This window comes from Panthera tigris, chromosome X (assembly GCF_018350195.1).
Source record: "Panthera tigris isolate Pti1 chromosome X, P.tigris_Pti1_mat1.1, whole genome shotgun sequence".
In the NCBI taxonomy this organism is placed as follows: domain Eukaryota; kingdom Metazoa; phylum Chordata; class Mammalia; order Carnivora; family Felidae; genus Panthera; species Panthera tigris.
In genome coordinates this window covers 125739763-125757335 of record NC_056677.1, presented here as the reverse complement: position 1 = coordinate 125757335, position 17573 = coordinate 125739763, and the positions used below count along the sequence as shown (strand labels likewise).

General features: G+C 62.5%; 1 protein-coding gene across 4 annotated transcripts; it reads left to right on the top strand.

Annotated features, from left to right (window-relative positions):
• The first annotated feature begins 2801 nt into the window (after nt 1–2801).
• L1CAM (L1 cell adhesion molecule) lies at nt 2802–17297 on the top strand. Of its 4 annotated transcripts, XM_042974920.1 has the most exons (28): nt 2802–2966; nt 5677–5691; nt 6271–6376; nt 6621–6823; nt 7808–7930; nt 8037–8207; nt 8495–8606; nt 8742–8926; nt 9085–9216; nt 9345–9488; nt 10104–10215; nt 10332–10498; nt 10621–10777; nt 10956–11080; nt 11241–11351; nt 11628–11825; nt 12087–12157; nt 12348–12570; nt 13153–13268; nt 13493–13694; nt 13781–13903; nt 14004–14177; nt 14278–14397; nt 14487–14639; nt 14893–15027; nt 15369–15441; nt 15547–15558; nt 16114–17297. In XM_042974920.1, exons 1-28 carry the CDS (start codon nt 2891–2893, stop codon nt 16343–16345), a joined length of 3771 nt encoding a protein of 1256 aa, XP_042830854.1. In that variant the 5' UTR covers nt 2802–2890; the 3' UTR covers nt 16346–17297. The 4 variants fall into 4 exon arrangements, with proteins under 4 accessions (XP_042830854.1, XP_042830856.1, XP_042830855.1 ...); XM_042974922.1 differs by lacking the exon at nt 5677–5691; XM_042974921.1 differs by lacking the exon at nt 15547–15558.
• Nucleotides 17298–17573: the final 276 nt, after the last annotated feature.

Below are 17573 nucleotides of genomic sequence, written 5' to 3'. Positions count from 1 at the left end.
AGCCCCCCTACTCGGGCCCACCTCCTTCCTCCCTCCCAGTCCCTTGCCTGGCATGCCCCCCCCCCCAGGGACAAGGACACTCAAGGAGGCAGCACCACGTCTGTGCACATGTGCACGCACACACACCACTCACTCTTCTTGCTCTTTGGACCATTTCCCATCAGGGCTTTCTGCGGCCACCTCTCACCCTTTGTACTCCTTTTCTCTCACCCTTTCCCCGATGCCGGTCTCTGTTGCTGGATTTCTCCGTCTTGGTTACCGTGGTGGTGGTCCAGCATCCTGTCTTTGTCTCCCATTCCCTGCCCTCCCTCCCCCAGCCCCTCTCCTCAGCCTCTCCTGCTCCCTCCTGCCTCTTTCTCACCCTGTCTGTCACCCTTCAGTCTTCCCCAGCCCATCCCCACCCCTCGCAGACGTGGCCTTGGCTCCATCTGTACACCAGCTTGTGGAACACTCTCGCCTTCCTTGCCCCTGGAGGTGCTGATGGGGGTTGGGGGGCCTGCTGAGCCGACAACCTGAGCTGCTGGCTCTGTAATTGCCTGAGGAATGATGAGACATCAGAGACCCAGCAGTGGTGGGAGGGGAAGAGGCAGAGCCCCCTCCCAGCTGTCAGGGGCCTCAACCTTCTGGCTCCTGCCTGTCTGAGTTCCCCGGGAAGGTGGCAAGCTGGGTGGCAAATGCCAGGAGACTAAAAGAGGTTGGGTGTGAGACTGTGGGACATCGGGATGGGGCAGAGAATGGGGAGCCAGGGGCTCGGAAGTACTGCATTTTCCCTGCATATACATCCAGGGCATATATGCCGAACCCGATTCTGGGAGCCTAGATTTTGAGGACAAAGACGAGTTCCCATGACCGTGATCATCATTCCAGCAAAGGGAGCTCCCTGGCCTCCTCTGTGCAGGAAGGCCCTTCTTTGAGCTTCCCCTAGCTGGTTTCTCTCCCCTCCCCCCTTCTAAGACTAGAGTGCTCAGAGCTCCCAAGGTTGTCGTTTGATCGCCTGCCCTCTGATCTGAGTCTCCTACTGTTTCCTACAGGCCTTGAAGTGGAGGCCAAGGCCGCCTGGGGCCCACCTTGCTTGTCCGGGCTTTGTGGGGGAAGGTGGGGGCAGAACAGGTCTGCTGTTTGCTCCTTCCTTCTGGGCCCCAGCTCAGTTCTTGCAAGTTGGGAACTGGCCTCGCGTTCGCCACTTCCTGCCCTCTGAGTCCTTCTCTTGGCCTTCAGCCCATCCATGTCGACCTGTCCTGGTGCTTCTCCACCTCCCCCTCCAGCTGTTCACCACCATCCATTTCCCCTACTGAGTCCCCAGGCAGTCTATTGAACTCCCCACTCTTGTCGGGTCCCCTTACACTAAACCAATTTATGTCTCCTAGTCCCTTCCTGACAGAGTCTAGATGCCTTAGCATGGCATTCCAGGCCTCCCTCCCCTCCCCTTCAGCATTCTAGATGAGGCATCGTCCCCCTTTGATAAGGTGTTGGCTGGGCACAATGAAGATGTCCAGTATGGTCTTGGAGAGTGCATCCAGACCCCAGCTCCAGCCTCCAAGCTCTCTGTCAACCAGCAACCTACTCTTACCCCACCTGCACTTTCTCTCCTTGCCTCTTTCTCACACCCCTTCCTGTTTGGAGTCAAAGACAGCTGTCTTCTTGGGAGTGTGTTTCCTCTTGTAGTCATGGCAGAGAATCCGCCCCCCCCCCCGCCCGCTTCCCTGGGCCTCCGGTCTTCAGGGCTTCTTGCATGCAGGGAGAATGTGGGTATGGCTGGTGTCACTTGGGCTGGGGTGAACACATCTAGCAGTTGAGCCCTGAAGACTCAGAAAAAGACCCGGGCCTGCCAGACACATGAGAGGTGACAGAAACACTGTCTCAGAGCTCCTCCTGACCCTGGCTTGGAGCATCTGGAAGGGGAGAGGCCACAGTCACCTCTATTGCCTCCCCCCCCCGCAGGGGCATGAGGGACAGCAGAGAGGTGTTCTCCTACTTCCCTTCCTCCTGCCACATCTTGAGGTCAGGTTTCCTTCCCCCTTCTTCCATTTCCTCAACCTGTTCTGTGAAATGCCACCCTCCCGGGCCCCTTTCCTCCCTTCCCAGTCCCCACTTCCCAAGACCTCCCTGTCCCCCACCAGCTTTGTAGGCCTGAACACCACCCAGAGATCAGTTGGCTCTGAAACCCACAACAATGAGACCGACGAGAGTTCTTCTCTACATACACGTGCACTCATGCTTGTGTGCACACACAGAGATAGCAGACACGAGGATTCATCCCCCAGAGGTACAGACACACAAGAAGACACACACATGCTCTCATGTGCACATGCAGCTATCTAGACCCATGCGTTGATTCTTGCAGACACACACCCCCTTTCCAGAAAAGACGTATACAAATGTGCTCCTGCATGCACACGCACAGCCACATAAATACTAATGTGTATATTTGGCTACATGCCCATCCACATCCACACTCATGCACAGAGTGGCCTGTGGCATGCCCAGGGGAGCTGATTGGGGCAACAAGTTGATGCTGAAGAGGCAGCTGGTGTGGAAGCACAGACGGAGAGGAGAAAGGGAATGAAAGGCAACCTGGAGGCCTAACCAGTGCTAAGACTTCTAGGTTTCTCCCTCCAAGGTGCGGGGGGAGGGAGGGATGGGGGAGCTGGCCCACTGGGGGCGGGGCGGAGGGCGGGGCCAGGAGCCCGGGCTCGCCCAGATGTTAGTCACTAAAGTCGTCCGTTCTCTCCTCTCTCCTCCCCCACCCTTCCTTTCCCTCCTTCCCTCTCCCAGTGCCCCCACCCCTGGCTCCCGCCCCAAGCCGCCCACCAGCCCCCTTCCCTCCGGCCGGAGCCTGAGCCGAGCCCGGCCGGCTGTGCCGTGCCGAGCCGCCGGCGCCGCCGGGAAGATGGCCGTGTCGCTGCGGTACTTGTGGCCTCTCCTTCTGTGCAGCCCCTGCCTGCTCATCCAGATCCCCGAGGAATGTGAGTAGCTGGAGGGAGCCTTGACGCCTCCCTTCGCCGCCGCGCTGGGCTCCTCTTTTATCTTCTGCCTCCTCACCTTCTGCCGGCTCTGGACCCTCCCCTCTACTTTCCTGGGTACAGAGTGGACAGGAGGTACCCCGGACCTCTGGAGAGAAGGACAGGGTGGAAGACGCGGGGTGTGTCAGCACCACGGACAGGGGACCGGCGCGGGCGGGGGAGGGCGGTTTCAGGACCACGGACAGCGGGCTCGGCGCCGGAAGGGCCCCCGCGGTGCTCTCCCTTGGCCCGCTCTCCCCGACCCTCCCCCGGTGTTGTGGCGGGCGGGAGAACGGGCCGGCCCCCAGTCCTGAGCTAGCTTGTGCAAAGGCCTGGATTCAAGTTTTGCCCTGTTTCTGACCTGAGTAATCTCATCTTCGGCCTCTGGTAGCTCTGTGTGTGAGCTGCCACAGGACAAGACACCTTACAAAGGCCCAGCAGTTTTGTAAATCCTGACGATTGGGTGGGGCTGAAGGGGTGAGACTGCTGGAGCTTTCCGTCCGTGGAGGGTCGTGGGTAGGTGTGCGGGTGTTAGGGAGTATGACTGGGGGCTTGTGACAAAACACGAGTATTTGTGTATGCTTGTGAGTTGCACAGACAGTATATTTGGTGTGTGTGGATGTGTGTGGTTGTGATCGACTAGGTGTGGCTGAGTGTGATTTTGATTTCCCACATGGGTAAGTTTGTGAGTCGCTGTAACTGTTACTTGTTGGTCAGGTCTGTGAAGGTCTGCGGGTGTTTGTTAGCATTTGATTATAGTGGGTCGTGTGTGCATGTGAGCTGGGGCCGTCTGTGAGTACCCATTTGTGTGTGGAGTCTGTGTCACCGTGATGATGTTTTCTCCCCAGTGTGAGCAGGAAGTGTAAACACACTGCTGTGAGTGGCTGTTGGGCTTGTGTGAGGGGCATCTCGCAGGGCAGCAGCATTTGTGTATCTCGAGCCTGCTCCTTGGTGGCTCCAGTCCTTTCTCCCTCACCTTGCCACCTTTGTCTCTGAGCCCGGACCTGGGGGAGGCCAGTGTCACTGAAAGATGGGGGGGGGGCTGGCGCTGGGGAACACTGTCTATGCCAGGAATGGGGCAGGGGCTGAGGGAGGCGGGCTTGGAGGACACCTGGTGCTGGGGGGAGGCAGCCGAGGGTTTGGAGGAGGTGGAGAGGGACGGATGGGACAAAGGGTGGGGATGTCCCCTGGGATATGCACACGGAGGTACGTGCAGTCGTGCCTGTGCCGATTCCCCGTGGCAGATGGACATAGATGCACACGTGGGTAGACACAGACGAGCCACCTGTATCCAACCAGGCACAGATATACAGACGGGGCAGAGCCCCCGGAGAAGACGCATAGGAGGCACACACACACACGCACACACACACAAGCGAGGGGTTTAGACACAAAGGAACGGAGTCATCCATACACACAGAGGCAGGTGTGTGGTACTGAACGGAGGCACACGCACAGCCTTCAGACGTACTCTGCCAAGACACACCCATATGCAAACACACTGACACACAAACGTCCTGCGCGCGGTACACTCCCGAGCATTCACATGTGTGCCTGGACTCACACACATGTGCTCGTCCTCCTTCCCCTCAATCTCCTCTTGGTCGCTTTTCAGGCCTCACCCTGGGCACCCGCCTGGCCTGCCCTGCTGCCACAGCGACGGGGCCGTCTGGCCGGGTGTGTCCGTCTGTGGAGGGAGGGGCAGGGAGAGTTTGGAGAAAGAGAGAAGTGGGCCGCTCTGGGCACCTGGTGTCGCCCTGTTGGAACCTGCCCTCCAGCTAGAGCTGTCTCTCTCCCTGCCCCTGGGCCCCTTTGTCTCTTTCCCCGTCTTCCTCCGCCCAGGCGATTTTCTCCATCCCGGTCACTGTCTCTTGCTCTAGGCTGCCTGTACTGGCCCCTCCCCAGCCCCGGGCTCCCTCTGCAGTGTCCCCCGGGAGCCTCCTCCTCTCTCCAGGGGACCCGCGACTGAGGTCTTCTGCAGAGACAAAGCTTTCAGAGGCTGTGCGCTCCTGCCTTCCCCGTCCTGCCTCCCCGCCTCCTCTCCCCTCCTCACAGCTGCCCTGGCTGGTGCTGGGCCGAGTCCTGTGGCAGGGAAGCAGCAGCTCTGGCCTCAGCCCCGGGCAACTTGGTGGCCGTTGCCCGGGAGGAAGGAAGGGGAGAAAGAAAAGACTGGAGTCAGCCCTGCAGGCAATGGAAACTCGGATGCAGCCAGGCCTTTGGGAGGGTTTCGCAGGGCTGGCGGGGGAGAGCGGGGGCAGCCGGGCTCTGAAGGCTGGGCCTGGGTAATTGAAAACACTGAGCTGTGCTAATTGGATTAGGAGGGAAGTGGGCTGGAGCGGGGGAGGGTGCCCTGGATGCTGGGCTGCCTGCCTCCCCACCTTCCGGCGGGGGAGGGGGGTCAGTTCTGCACCTCCGCCCGCAGGATGCAAGCGTCTGTCCAGAGGGCATTCCTTGTTAAAGGCACGAATTTCTCCCTGTGTGCTGGGGCCGCAGCCTAGCCCACCCCGAGACGGTCCTGTCCTTCTGGGCCTTGCTCTGCCCCATAACCCCAGCCTGGCCTGTGCCCCCCGTATGACACCACCCGTAGCCCCCTTTCCCTCCGTCCCCTTCCCCAGGGGGTCTGCAAGTGTCAGCATTTCTCTCCGCTCTCTCCCTTGCTGCCCGGACTTCTTAGATGAAGGATACCGTGGTAAGTCGGGGGAGGGGGGGGGAGTGTTTCCCAGGCCCGGGGCGGGAGGGGCGGGGAAGAGGGGTGCCAGTGAGTCCCCCTGCCGCACATGCTCCACTTCTGTGAGCCCTGTGCCCTGTGCGGGTCGCTGCCTTTTCCGGCTCTTGGGTCCTCGTCCCGCTGTCTCACCCGCGGGCCATCTTTGTTCTGTCTCTGCCCTGGCCTGGGTTTTCTTGTACCCTCTCCTGCTTCTTGTCGCCACTGCGTCCTCTCTGCTCCCTCTGTCCCCGTGACTTCCTGGTTTCTGTCTCTGGCTTCATCTCTCCCTCAGATGTCTTTCTTTGTACTTTTTGTGGCTGTCCTCTCTGTTCTGTCCCTTTCAACCTTTGTGCCGTGTCCCTTTCTCTCCCTCTTTTCGTGGCCCACTCGCCCGTGGCCCAGCCGGGTTGTTTCCAGCTCGTTCTTCCTTGCCCCCCACCTCCGCGGCCTTGGGGCCTCTGAGGGTTTCAGACCGTGCCTTGCCTCCCAGTGGGACGGGGGTCGAGGCCGTGAAGCCAGCCAGACCCCATCCTCACCACCTCTTCCCTATCCTGTCCCCAGTGATGGAACCACCTGTCATCACCGAACAGTCTCCACGGCGCCTGGTTGTCTTCCCCACAGACGACATCAGCCTCAAGTGCGAGGCCAGCGGCAGACCTGAAGTGCAGTGAGTGACCATCACCTTCTAAGCCCTGTTGTTCACTGCTGACCTCAGCTTCTAGTCCTCTTGCCTCCCGGGGCCGCCCAGCTTCTGCGCCCGGATGCCCCGGATCTCTCTCGTGTCCCCTGGTCCTTGACCTACACGGCCCGTCCCCGGGGCCCCTGGCTGCTCGCACCGTGGCCTCCAGCCTGTGCCAGCCCCTGTCCTGGGTTCCAGGGCCTTCGGCCTCTGAGCCCTTTTCTGCCCACAGGTTCCGCTGGACTCGGGACGGCGTCCACTTCAAACCCAAGGAGGAAGCGGGTGTGACCGTGCACCAGGCGCCCCATTCCGGCTCCTTCACCATCGCGGGCAACAACAGCAACTTCGCCCAGAGGTTCCAGGGCACCTACCGCTGCTTTGCCAGCAATAAGCTGGGCACCGCCATGTCTCACGAGATCCAGCTCATGGCTGAGGGTGCGAGGCACCGCGGGGGCCTGGGAGGGCCTGGGGGTACACGAGAGGGTCCCCAAACAGGTCTCAGGGAGCGTGTGTGGGGGTCCGGGCCGGGGGTGGCCACGCGCCCCCAGCTGCCGGTTTAGCGGGCGGAAGACACCGGCTGCTCCGCTGGCCGCCCGCCGCCTTCCCCTTTCACTCCCCGGCAGGGTCCTCCCGCTTCTTTGCTTTGTCCCTTTCCGCGCTGCCTTCCTGGTCCCCTCCGTCTCCCCTTCCCTGGCTTCTGCCTCTGGGCTTTGCCCCACCTCGACCTTGCTGACCTGCCTCACTCTCCCTCGGGTCTGCTCTGCCTCTGTGTGACCCACTGCCCCCTCCGTGCCTCCGCGGCCCCATCTCCTGCCCCACCCTGGGCCGTTTCTCTCCGCTGCGCCCGTCACTCTGTGGCCTCTCTCCTCTGCTCTCCCCTCCTTCCTCCACCTCCAACCCGGCCCCTCCGTCTCCCTCCTTTCTGCCCGCCAGCCAGCTCCGTCGTTATCTGTGTCGCCCTGTCCCTGGGGTTTTCCCTCTGCATTCCGTCCTCCCTGAGCTTTCTGCCTCCTGAGCATGCTCCTCTCTCCTCTCCACCCCGCGGGTTACCTTGGGAACTGTTGCCATGGTTCCTGTGTCAGGATGATGGAAGGGTCTGTGACTCCCACATCCTTCCGCAGCTCCCCTCCCCCACCGCTGCACCGCAGCCTCCCCCCCCCCCGCCCCCCAACCATCTTAGGCCTCTGGGTGGGAGCTAAGCATTGTGAAGGGTTGGCCCCTCACAGCCATCTGGTCCTCTGTGTGCGGCGTGGGGAGCCCGGAAAGGACCCCAAGTCTCTGCCTCCCACCGTGTGAACTTCCTCGCCACCTGGCCCTCTCACCCTCTTGGCCGTCCCTCCTCCTTTCCCCTGCCCTGCCCTGCCTTGACGGGGAGGAGAGTTGGGCCCCACAGTGCCAGCCTCTCTCTGTCCCTTCTAGGTGCCCCCAAGTGGCCGAAGGAGACGGTGAAACCTGTGGAGGTGGAGGAAGGGGAATCGGTGATTTTGCCCTGCCACCCGCCGCCCAGCGCAGAGCCGCTCCGGATCTACTGGATGAATAGCAGTGGGTGCCCAGGAGCGGCTGCCGCCTGGGGTGGAGGTGTCAGTGGGTACAGCTTCCCGGACGGGGGCCTGACCTTCGCCTCCTTGCCCCCCACCCGCCCCCACAGAGATCTTGCACATCAAACAGGATGAGCGGGTGACGATGGGCCAGAACGGCAATCTCTACTTTGCCAACGTGCTCACGTCGGACAACCACTCGGACTACATCTGCCACGCCCACTTCCCTGGCACCCGGACCATCATCCAGAAGGAGCCCATTGACCTCCGGGTCAAGGCCAGTGAGTCCCTAAGACTCTGACACGCCCTCCTCCTCACCTGCTGTCTCACGCTCTGGCACGGCCCATCCCAAAGATCAGGCGACCTTGGTCTTCCTCCAGGATGGCTTGGCTCCCGCTTCGCCTCTGTTCGGACCCCTTCCCAGGAGGCGAGAACAGAGAAGGGGCCCTCCCTTTAACAGAGGAGGAAACAGAGGCCCTAAGGCCTCACAGGGGCATCCACCTGGCCTGGTAACTCCGTGGGTGGAGGGTGGGGTTGGCCGTGCCACCCACCCCTTTTCTCCTCCCAGCCAACAGCATGATCGACAGGAAGCCACGCCTACTCTTCCCCACCAACTCCAGCAGCCACCTGGTGGCCTTGCAGGGGCAGCCGTTGGTCCTGGAGTGCATCGCTGAGGGCTTGTGAGTCTGGGTGCCCCGGGTGGGGGTGGGCAGGCACGAGCGGACCTCTGTCACGGGCCGGGGCCGAGCAGGCTTGCGCTCTCTCTTCCACTGTGCTCCCCTCCCTCGGCCTCCCTCCACCGTGGCCCTGGACAGCCCCACACCCACCATCAAGTGGCTGCGCCCAAGTGGCCCCATGCCGGCCGACCGAGTCACCTACCAGAACCACAACAAGACCCTGCAGCTGCTGAACGTGGTGGAGGAGGACGACGGCGAGTATCGGTGCCTGGCCGAGAACTCGCTGGGCAGCGACCGGCACACCTACTACGTCACTGTGGAGGGTATGGTGCCTCTCCTGGGTCGCGCGGCCTCCCAGGAGTGACCTCCAGGGACGGCGGTGTGCAGTGCCCACTGTCACAGGGGGTGGGCTGGGTCTGGGTCTGGGGCCAGAGCTGGCCGCCGGCCGCCCCTGCTCAGGGCAGCTCGCCACCTCTCGCAGCTGCCCCCTACTGGCTACACAAGCCCCAGAGCCATTTGTATGGGCCTGGAGAGACTGCCCGCCTGGATTGCCAAGTGCAAGGGAGGCCCCAGCCCGAGGTCACCTGGAGAATCAATGGCATTCCCGTGGAGGGTGAGCGGGGCCTCGAACAGGGGCAGGGAGCTTGGGGGGCCCCGGGGAGGAAGGGGAGGGTGACGAGGAGCCTCGCTGTGCCTCACTGCTCCGCCCTGGGCCTCGGGGCCCACCTGCTGCTCACGCAGAGCTGGCCAAGGACCAGAAGTACCGCATCCAGCGTGGAGCATTGATCCTGAGCAACATGCAGCCCAGCGACACGATGGTGACCCAGTGTGAGGCCCGAAACCGGCACGGGCTGCTGCTGGCCAACGCCTACATCTATGTCGTTCGTGAGTAACCCACCTGTCCCCGCAGCCCACCAGGCAAGGCCACCAGACCGACTCGGCCAGCAGCTGCTTTTCTCCTCGCTGGGGCCCTCCACCCCATGTCTCGCCCACCCCCATCAATAGCGGTGGCTTGGGGCGGCGGGGGCTGGGGCGGGGCGGAGGGGGGGTGAGTGCTGTGGAGGAAGGGCGGGGTCTCGCCACCATTTACAGATGAAAAAGCAGTTTTAGAGAGTGCTCTGGCCCACCGCGTGTCACTGAGCAGGTGTCGCTGAGCGGAGGCTCACCCTGGCCAGGATGTGCCCAAGGCCAGCCTGGTGGCTCCTCTCCCGGAGCCTCAGGGAAGACAGAGGTGGGCCAGGAAGGCTTTCAGGAAGAGGTCGACTGTCAGTGGGGCTCAAGTAATTGGTAAAACTTGGATGCTTGGGATGGGAGGCGCCTCTCAGGCACGCTGGAAGGCAGAGACTCAGTCTGGCAGGGGTGGGAGTAGGGTGCAGGGAAGTACCCAAGGGCCCTCTTGGGAGAGGTTGCCCTGCTGAACCCCGCGCCTGCCCTGGATGCTCACGGGCCCTCGCCCCACCCTGAGTCCTGCCCCCTCCCCTGTAACTACTTCTCCCCCAGAGCTTCCGGCCAAGATCCTGACCCCAGACAACGAGACATACATGGCGGTGGAGGGCAGCACCGCCTATCTCCTGTGCAAGGCCTTTGGAGCCCCTGTGCCCAGCGTCCAGTGGTGAGTGACCCTCCCGGAAGGGGGCGCCTCTAAGCCATATTCTGGCCCAGGGAGCTGGGGAGGGCGGGGAGCCCAGCCCGGTGGGGTCTGAGCCAGGCCTGCTCTGCTCACACTAGGCTAGACAAGGAAGGGAAGACCGTGCTACAGGATGAACGCTTCTTCCCCTACACCAACGGGACCCTGGGCATCCGGGACCTCCAGACCAACGACACTGGCCACTACTTCTGCCAGGCTGCCAACGACCAAAACAATGTGACCATTGTGGCTAACCTGCAGGTCAAAGGTCAGATGATACCCCCTCCCCACCTTGCCCCCGACTGATGTGATCAACAGCTCCTCCAGGAGGGAGGGTTATGGTCTCCGGAGGACACCAGACTGACCCTCCCTTTCCATCATTGCCCCCAGATGCCACTCAGATCACACAGGGGCCACAGAGTGCCATCGAGAAGAAAGGCTCAAAAGTGACATTCACGTGCCAAGCCTCCTTTGACCCCTCCCTGCAGCACAGCATCACCTGGCGAGGGGACGGTCGAAACCTGCAGGAGTCTGGGGACGATGACAAGTGCGGGCCCAGCCCCAACCCGGGCCTGGTGATAGGGGGCAGAGTGGGGAGGGCAGGATGTCCAGACCTCTTGGCCTCATCCGTTGGGAAGCGCCCCTGCTTTGAGCAGGAAGGTTCTGGCAAAAGGGGGAGGGGGGCAGCAGAACAAAAGGACAAGCGCGCGCCCTCTCCCCACCAGGTACTTCATAGAGGACGGGCTCCTGGTCATCCACAGCCTGGACTACAGTGACCAGGGCAACTATAGCTGCGTGGCTGGCACCGAGCTGGACATAGTGGAGAGCAGGGCTGAGCTCCTGGTGGTGGGTGAGTCCTAGGATAGTGTCGGGCTCCCGACCTACAGGCGTGGGGGGCACGGGCCTCCGGGCACAAGAGCCCAGGGTCACGTTGCAGGGCCTTCTCAAGCTGGGGAGGGGGGTGGCCAGCTGGCGTATGGGCCAGAGAACCCACCCTCCATGTCCCTCAGGGAGCCCCGGGCCGGTGCCTCAGCTGGAGCTGTCTGACCGCCACCTGCTGAAGCAGAGCCAGGTGCGCCTGTCTTGGAGACCCGCCGAGGACCACAACGCCCCCATCGAGAGTAAGAGGCCTGAGCGTGGCGCCACCCACCTCCCCACAGCCACCCCGGGTAGCCTGCCCTCCTTGCGGGACCTCCGTCCTCCCGGGCCCAAGGCTCCAGGACCGCCCATCCCACGGGGCAAGCACCTGGGTGTGGGGCTCACAGTTCCTCCTGGAACTCTGAGAATGCCTGTTGCCTTGGGCGCTCCCTCCCCTCCTCAGGGAGACCCGGACTTACAGCCCCATGTAGCCCTCCCCTCTATGCCACACGCCTAATTGCCGGCTCGCTTCTTGGCAGAGTATGACATTGAATTTGAGGACAAGGAGATGGCGCCTGAGAAATGGTATAGTCTGGGCAAGGTGCCCGGGAACCAGACCTCCACCACCCTCAAGCTGTCGCCCTATGTCCACTACACCTTTAGAGTTACTGCCATCAACAAGTATGGCTCTGGAGAGCCCAGCCCGGCCTCTGAGACTGTGGTCACGCCTGAGGCAGGTGAGCCACCTGGGAGGGGCGCCTCCAACTCCAGGGCCCCTGGGCTCCTGCAAGGAAGGCCTAGAGAGGTGACTGTGCCCAAGCCCCTGTGCTTCTAGGTTTCCAGTGCAAGGTGGGAGGCAGGGTTCCCCCAGAGCTGCTGGCTCCCGGCTCCCAGGGCCAGAAAGGGGAGCCAGAAAGTGCCGTTCCTTCCTTGGTCCTTGGCCTTCACAGCCTCGGCAGGAGCCCATGGCTTTGATGTGTTAACACATTACTTTCCAGCCCCAGAGAAGAACCCTGTGGACGTGAAGGGGGAAGGGAATGAGACCAGCAACATGGTCATCACTTGGAAGGTGAGGGCGCCCCCCCTCCCCCTTGGGCTGAGCGTGCCCCGGGGCATCAGGCCAGGACCAGGTGTTGGCCGCGACCCCCGGCTGTGCTGAGGACCAGAGGATGACCGGACATGAGGCTGGGCTCGGGAGGGGGTCAAAGGAGGCGAGTGCTCTTGGCTCACCAGCTCCTCTGGTGCTCCTCCTCCTCCAGCCGCTTAGGTGGATGGACTGGAACGCCCCCCAGGTTCAGTACCGCGTCCAGTGGCGCCCCCAGGGGACGCGGGGTGCCTGGCAGGAGCAGATTGTGAGCGACCCCTTCCTGGTTGTGTCCAACACGTCCACCTTTGTGCCTTATGAGATCAAAGTCCAGGCTGTCAACAGCCAGGGCAAAGGCCCTGAGCCCCAGATTACCATTGGCTACTCTGGGGAAGACTGTGAGTATTGGGCTGGCCCCGCCCATGGGGGGGGTGGGTATTGGGCTGGCCCCGCCCATGGGGGGGGTGGAGCCCAAATGCGCACAGATGGCCCACACTCCTCCCTCCACGCCGGGGCTCTGCATAGAGCATATCCTAGGAGTAAGGACGTTTTTTTCCATAACCAAAGTGCCATCTTGACAGCACATTTACTGTTGATTTACCACTGTATTTACCTAGTTGGCAGCCGATATTCCAATTGTATCAATTAGTGCTGTCTTTTCCCCCGGTCCGGGGTCCAGTCCCAGATCCCCCATCAAGTCTGGTTGTCCTGCTTCTTTCTTTTCCCTGCATCTGGAATATTGCGAGATGTTAGTTTTGATCACCTGGTCAAGATCTTTCCTGGTTACTCCTTTGTGTACTATTTTTGCCCTTGCGACCGACAAACAGTATGCAAGGAGAGACCCCGCACTGTGCACACACCGTGCTCATCAAACGGCCCGCCCCCCACGTAGCATCCAAATCTATCTCCCTTCTGCGGGAGGGTTCTGGGCTGGCCTCCGGAGGCCACAGGCCCTCATCCATGCCACCGGCTGTTTCCAGACCCCGAGGCAAGCCCCGAGCTGGAAGGCATCAAGATCCTTAACTCGAGTGCCGTGCTGGTCAGATGGTGGCCCGTGGACCCAGCCCAGGTCAAGGGCCACCTTCGGGGATACAATGTAAGGGTTCAAGGCGTGGGGGCAAGGGGATTCCCAGGGTGAGGTGCGAGGCCACCGGGAGTGGCAGGCTTTGGGGCGGGCCTCTGCCACCTGCTGTCCTAGAGTCATCAGGGTAGGAGGAAAGGTTCTCCATTCAGGGCAGTGGGAAGCCTGCGCCGGAGCGGGGAGGGGGTCTGCCCTGCTGGACACCTTCCGTCCCTACGGGGCCTCCCGTCCACCTGCAGGTGACGTACTGGTGGGAGGGCAGTCAGAGGAAGCACAGCAAGAGGCATGTCCACAAAGGGCACGTGGTGGTGCCCGCCAACACCACCAGCGCCGTCCTGGGAGGCCTGCGGCCCTACAGCTCCTACCATCTGGAGGTGCAGGCCTTTAACGGCCGAGGACTGGGGCCTGCCAGTGAGATGACCTTCAGCACCCCAGAAGGAGGTGAGCTTTGCAGCCCACGGCCCTGTCCCCACCGCCCCCCCAGGGCTGGCCAGGCAAGGACCTGCCACCGTGTCTGTGCTCCGCAGTGCCCGGCCACCCTGAGGCATTGCACGTGGAGTGCCAGTCGGACACCAGCCTGCTGCTGCACTGGCAGCCCCCGCTCAGCCACAACGGCGTGCTCACTGGCTACGTGCTCTCTTACCACCCGTGTACGTGCGTCGTCCCGGCCGGGCTCGGCCGACAAGTGGAGGGCGGCTGGGGGGCGGGCGGAGCTGGAGGTCACGGCCAACTCCCCGTCTGTCCTCGCAGTGGATGATGGGGACAAGGAGCAGCTGTCCTTTGACCTTCCGGACCCTGAGCTGCGGATGCACAACCTGACCAACCTTAGCCCGCACCTGCGGTATCGTTTCCAGCTGCAAGCCACCACGAAAGAGGGCCCTGGAGAGGCCATCGTGCGGGAAGGAGGCACCATGGCCTTATCTGGTGAGCTGGAGGGGGCTGAGAAGGCCCCGCCGGACAGCCAGGCCCAGGATGGCCAGCCTTGGGCTGCCTCGAGGTCCCACAACGCCCTCTTGCTCCCCAGGGACCCCGGATTTTGGCAACATCTCGGCCATGGCCGGCGAGAATTACAGCGTGGTCTCCTGGGTCCCCAAGGAGGGCCAGTGCAACTTTGGGTTCCAGATCTGGTTCAAAGCCCTGGGAGGTGAGCACAAAAGGCCCCCCGGGGGCGGTGTGGAACCAGGGCACCGCACGGTACTCCTGCTCACCTCTGCTGCCCTGTCGCCCCTGCAGACGAGAAGACAGGCCCTCATCTGCCACCGCAGTACGTCAGCTACAACCAGAGCTCCTACACGCAGTGGGACCTGCAGCCTGACACAGACTATGAGATCCACCTGCTCAAGGAGAGGGTGCTCCTAAAGATGGCTGTGAAGACCAATGGCACCGGTGACGTGTCCCTCCGCCCCGGCCCCGCGCCGCGCCCCCACTCCTCCTCCCGGAATCTCCGTGCCCCCTGTCCTCCCTCCCCCCCGAGGGCCTCCCCAACCAGCCAGCTTCAAGCATGCTTCGGTCCCCTCCCGCCCCTGAGGTGTTTGCCGGCCTGGTCCTCCCCCAGCCCCGGCCAGTTCCCGGCGCAGAGGGGCTGGGAGTGGGTGTCTCACCTGGGGCCGGGTTCCGTGTCTTCCCGATCTGCCCGCAGGCCGCGTGAGACTCCCTCCCGCTGGCTTCGCCACCGAGGGCTGGTTCATCGGCTTCATCAGCGCCATCATCCTCTTGGTCCTCGTCTTGCTCATCCTCTGCTTCATCAAGCGCAGCAAGGGTGGCAAATACTCAGGTAGGCCCTGGCCTGGGGCTCAGGTGAGGGCGATAGAGCGGGTACATGCCCCCCACCCCCGGTCCCCAAGCCTCCGGCAGGACGGCATGGGCATGTCGGGGGCAGGCGGGGGGCCTAGGGGGAGCTTCTGCACAGACCAGCAGCAAACGGCAGCCAGGCCCACGTGGGGTGAGTGGTCCACGTCGAAGACTTCCTGGCTTCTGAGCGCTGCCGAGAGAGTCCCCGGGGCCCTCGGAGCACAGGGGGCAAGCCTCGCCCGCGTCCCCAAGCCGGGGATGGGGCCCGATGTCCGGGGTCCGGCGGGGGTGGGAGGGATAGCCGGGCCTTCTCTGTGTCTCCAGTGAAGGATAAGGAGGACACCCAGGTGGACTCCGAGGCCCGGCCGATGAAGGACGAGACCTTTGGCGAGTACAGGTGAGCTGGGGGTAAGAGCAGGTGCTGGCCAGCCGCCCAGCACTGCTCTCGCCCTTATATCTGACCCTGTCTCTCTCTCTTCTCTGTGCCGCTGGGTGATGTCAGGTCCCTGGAGAGGTAAGACAGGGGCGGTGGGAAGACACTGTCAGAGCCTGATGGCAGGGGCCCTCCTGCTGCGGACCGTGTGCCTGGGAGTGCCATCGGCCCCCGCTTGCTGGGGCTCCGCACGCCCCCAGCCCTCTGGCCCCGCAGCTCCCTGTTTTTGGGAGAAGCCAACACGCCCCAGTTCGTCCCCATGCCGACGCTCAGTTTCTGGGCCTACCTGTCACCTCCCCGGCTTCCCCCCTCTGGGCTGTGGAAGGGCTGCCAGCTGGACTGGCGCCCCCGTCCGGCTCACCTACAGGCCGAGCGCCCACTTGTTTCCTCGCGTCCCCCAGCATCCTGGGCAGGCCTGGGCCTTGCCCCTCTGGCGCTGTGCATGTCACCTGCCCCCCACCCCCACCCCCACCCCTGGTATGTGTCAGGAATGAGGACCCTTGCCCCAGTGCATTCAGAGCGCATGGAAGGCAGGTGGACCCTGGGCCAGGCCTCCTCCCTCGGGCTAGCACCTGCCGGCTCCTGCCGGGCTCTAGCGGGCAGCCTCCCACTCCTGCCTGCCTTCTGCCCCCACAGTGACAATGAGGAGAAGGCTTTTGGCAGCAGCCAGCCATCCCTCAATGGAGACATCAAGCCCCTGGGCAGTGATGACAGCTTGGCCGACTACGGGGGCAGCGTGGACGTCCAGTTCAATGAGGACGGCTCCTTCATCGGCCAGTACAGCGGCAAGAAGGAGAAGGAAGCGGCGGGAGGCAATGACAGCTCGGGGGCCGCCTCCCCCATCAACCCTGCCGGGACCCTAGAGTAGCAGGTTCCAGCCAGGCAAGGCCAGGCAGGGCGGAGCCTGGGGCTGGGCCACACGGGAGTCAGAGGCCAAGGCTCCCAAGCCCGACACCTGTGCTGACCTTGGGACGGAGGCTCCTTCCACTCTCTACCAGGCCTCGGCCCCCTGCTCTGGCCTTGGGCCTGTGGGAGGCTTGAAGTTGGGGGCAGAGGAGAGGAACTCACTGCCTCTGATCCCCCTCTGACTACCCGGTCCCCACTTTATTGCCAAAACCCAGCCACACCCCTTCTTGGGCACACACCGCTTTGTTCCAGCCCAGGGGCCAGTCACCCACACATCGGGAGCCTTCAGGTGCTGCCTCATCAGCCTTTGGGCAGAGAGAGGCCGTGGCTGGACAGAGAGGAAGTAGGGCTGGCCGCTCTTCACACAGCCTGGCTGGGACCGGGGACAGAACTCGGCGTCCCCACCATCTGCTCCAACCAGGATGGGAGCTGGGCGAGCTGGCCACGGGTGCAGAGGAGGCCATCTGGAGAGCCCAGAGTCCCCACCTGCCAGTGTCACTCTCATCGGCACCTTCCTCCCACCGCCCACCCCGCCCCGCAGCCGGCTTCCAGGAGTTCTATACACACGCTGCCTTCGGTGCCCACCAGACAGCATCCAAGTGGCCTCTGTCACTGCCAGGGTGTGGGGCAGGCACACCCCCCCCCCACTGCCCCTGCCACCGCCTGCAGCCCAGAACCCTTTAGCCACCCCGCCCAGCCCCTGAGTAGTTCCCGTGCTCAGCTTCCCCCGCCCCTCAACCTTGGGAATGTAAATACACCGTGACTTTGAAAGTTTGTGCCCTTGCCTTCCCCCATATGCCACTAGTGTGTAGGCAGATGTCTGAGTCTCTAGGTGGTTTCTAGGTTTTATAGCAATTAGCTTTGATGATCCCATCCTAGGAAAAATAAAAACAGACAAAAAAAAAAGGAAAAAGGAAAGATTGGTTCTCCCAGCTCTGCTGTGCTCCTGCCTGGCAGGCAAGGTGTCCCTCTATGCCTTTGCTTGGTCTGTTGATGAGCCCTTTACAAAAAACAAAAGAAATATATATATATGTACATAAATATCAGAATTATGACAGGCAAATAAAAACCTGCACATGAAGATAAACAGTTGTCCTTTTACTGAGCACGATGCCCCCCGGCCGTGTCCCACACCGACCAGTAGGTGCCAGAGCCAAGCAGGGCAGCCGGAACCACCTGCCGGCCCATTC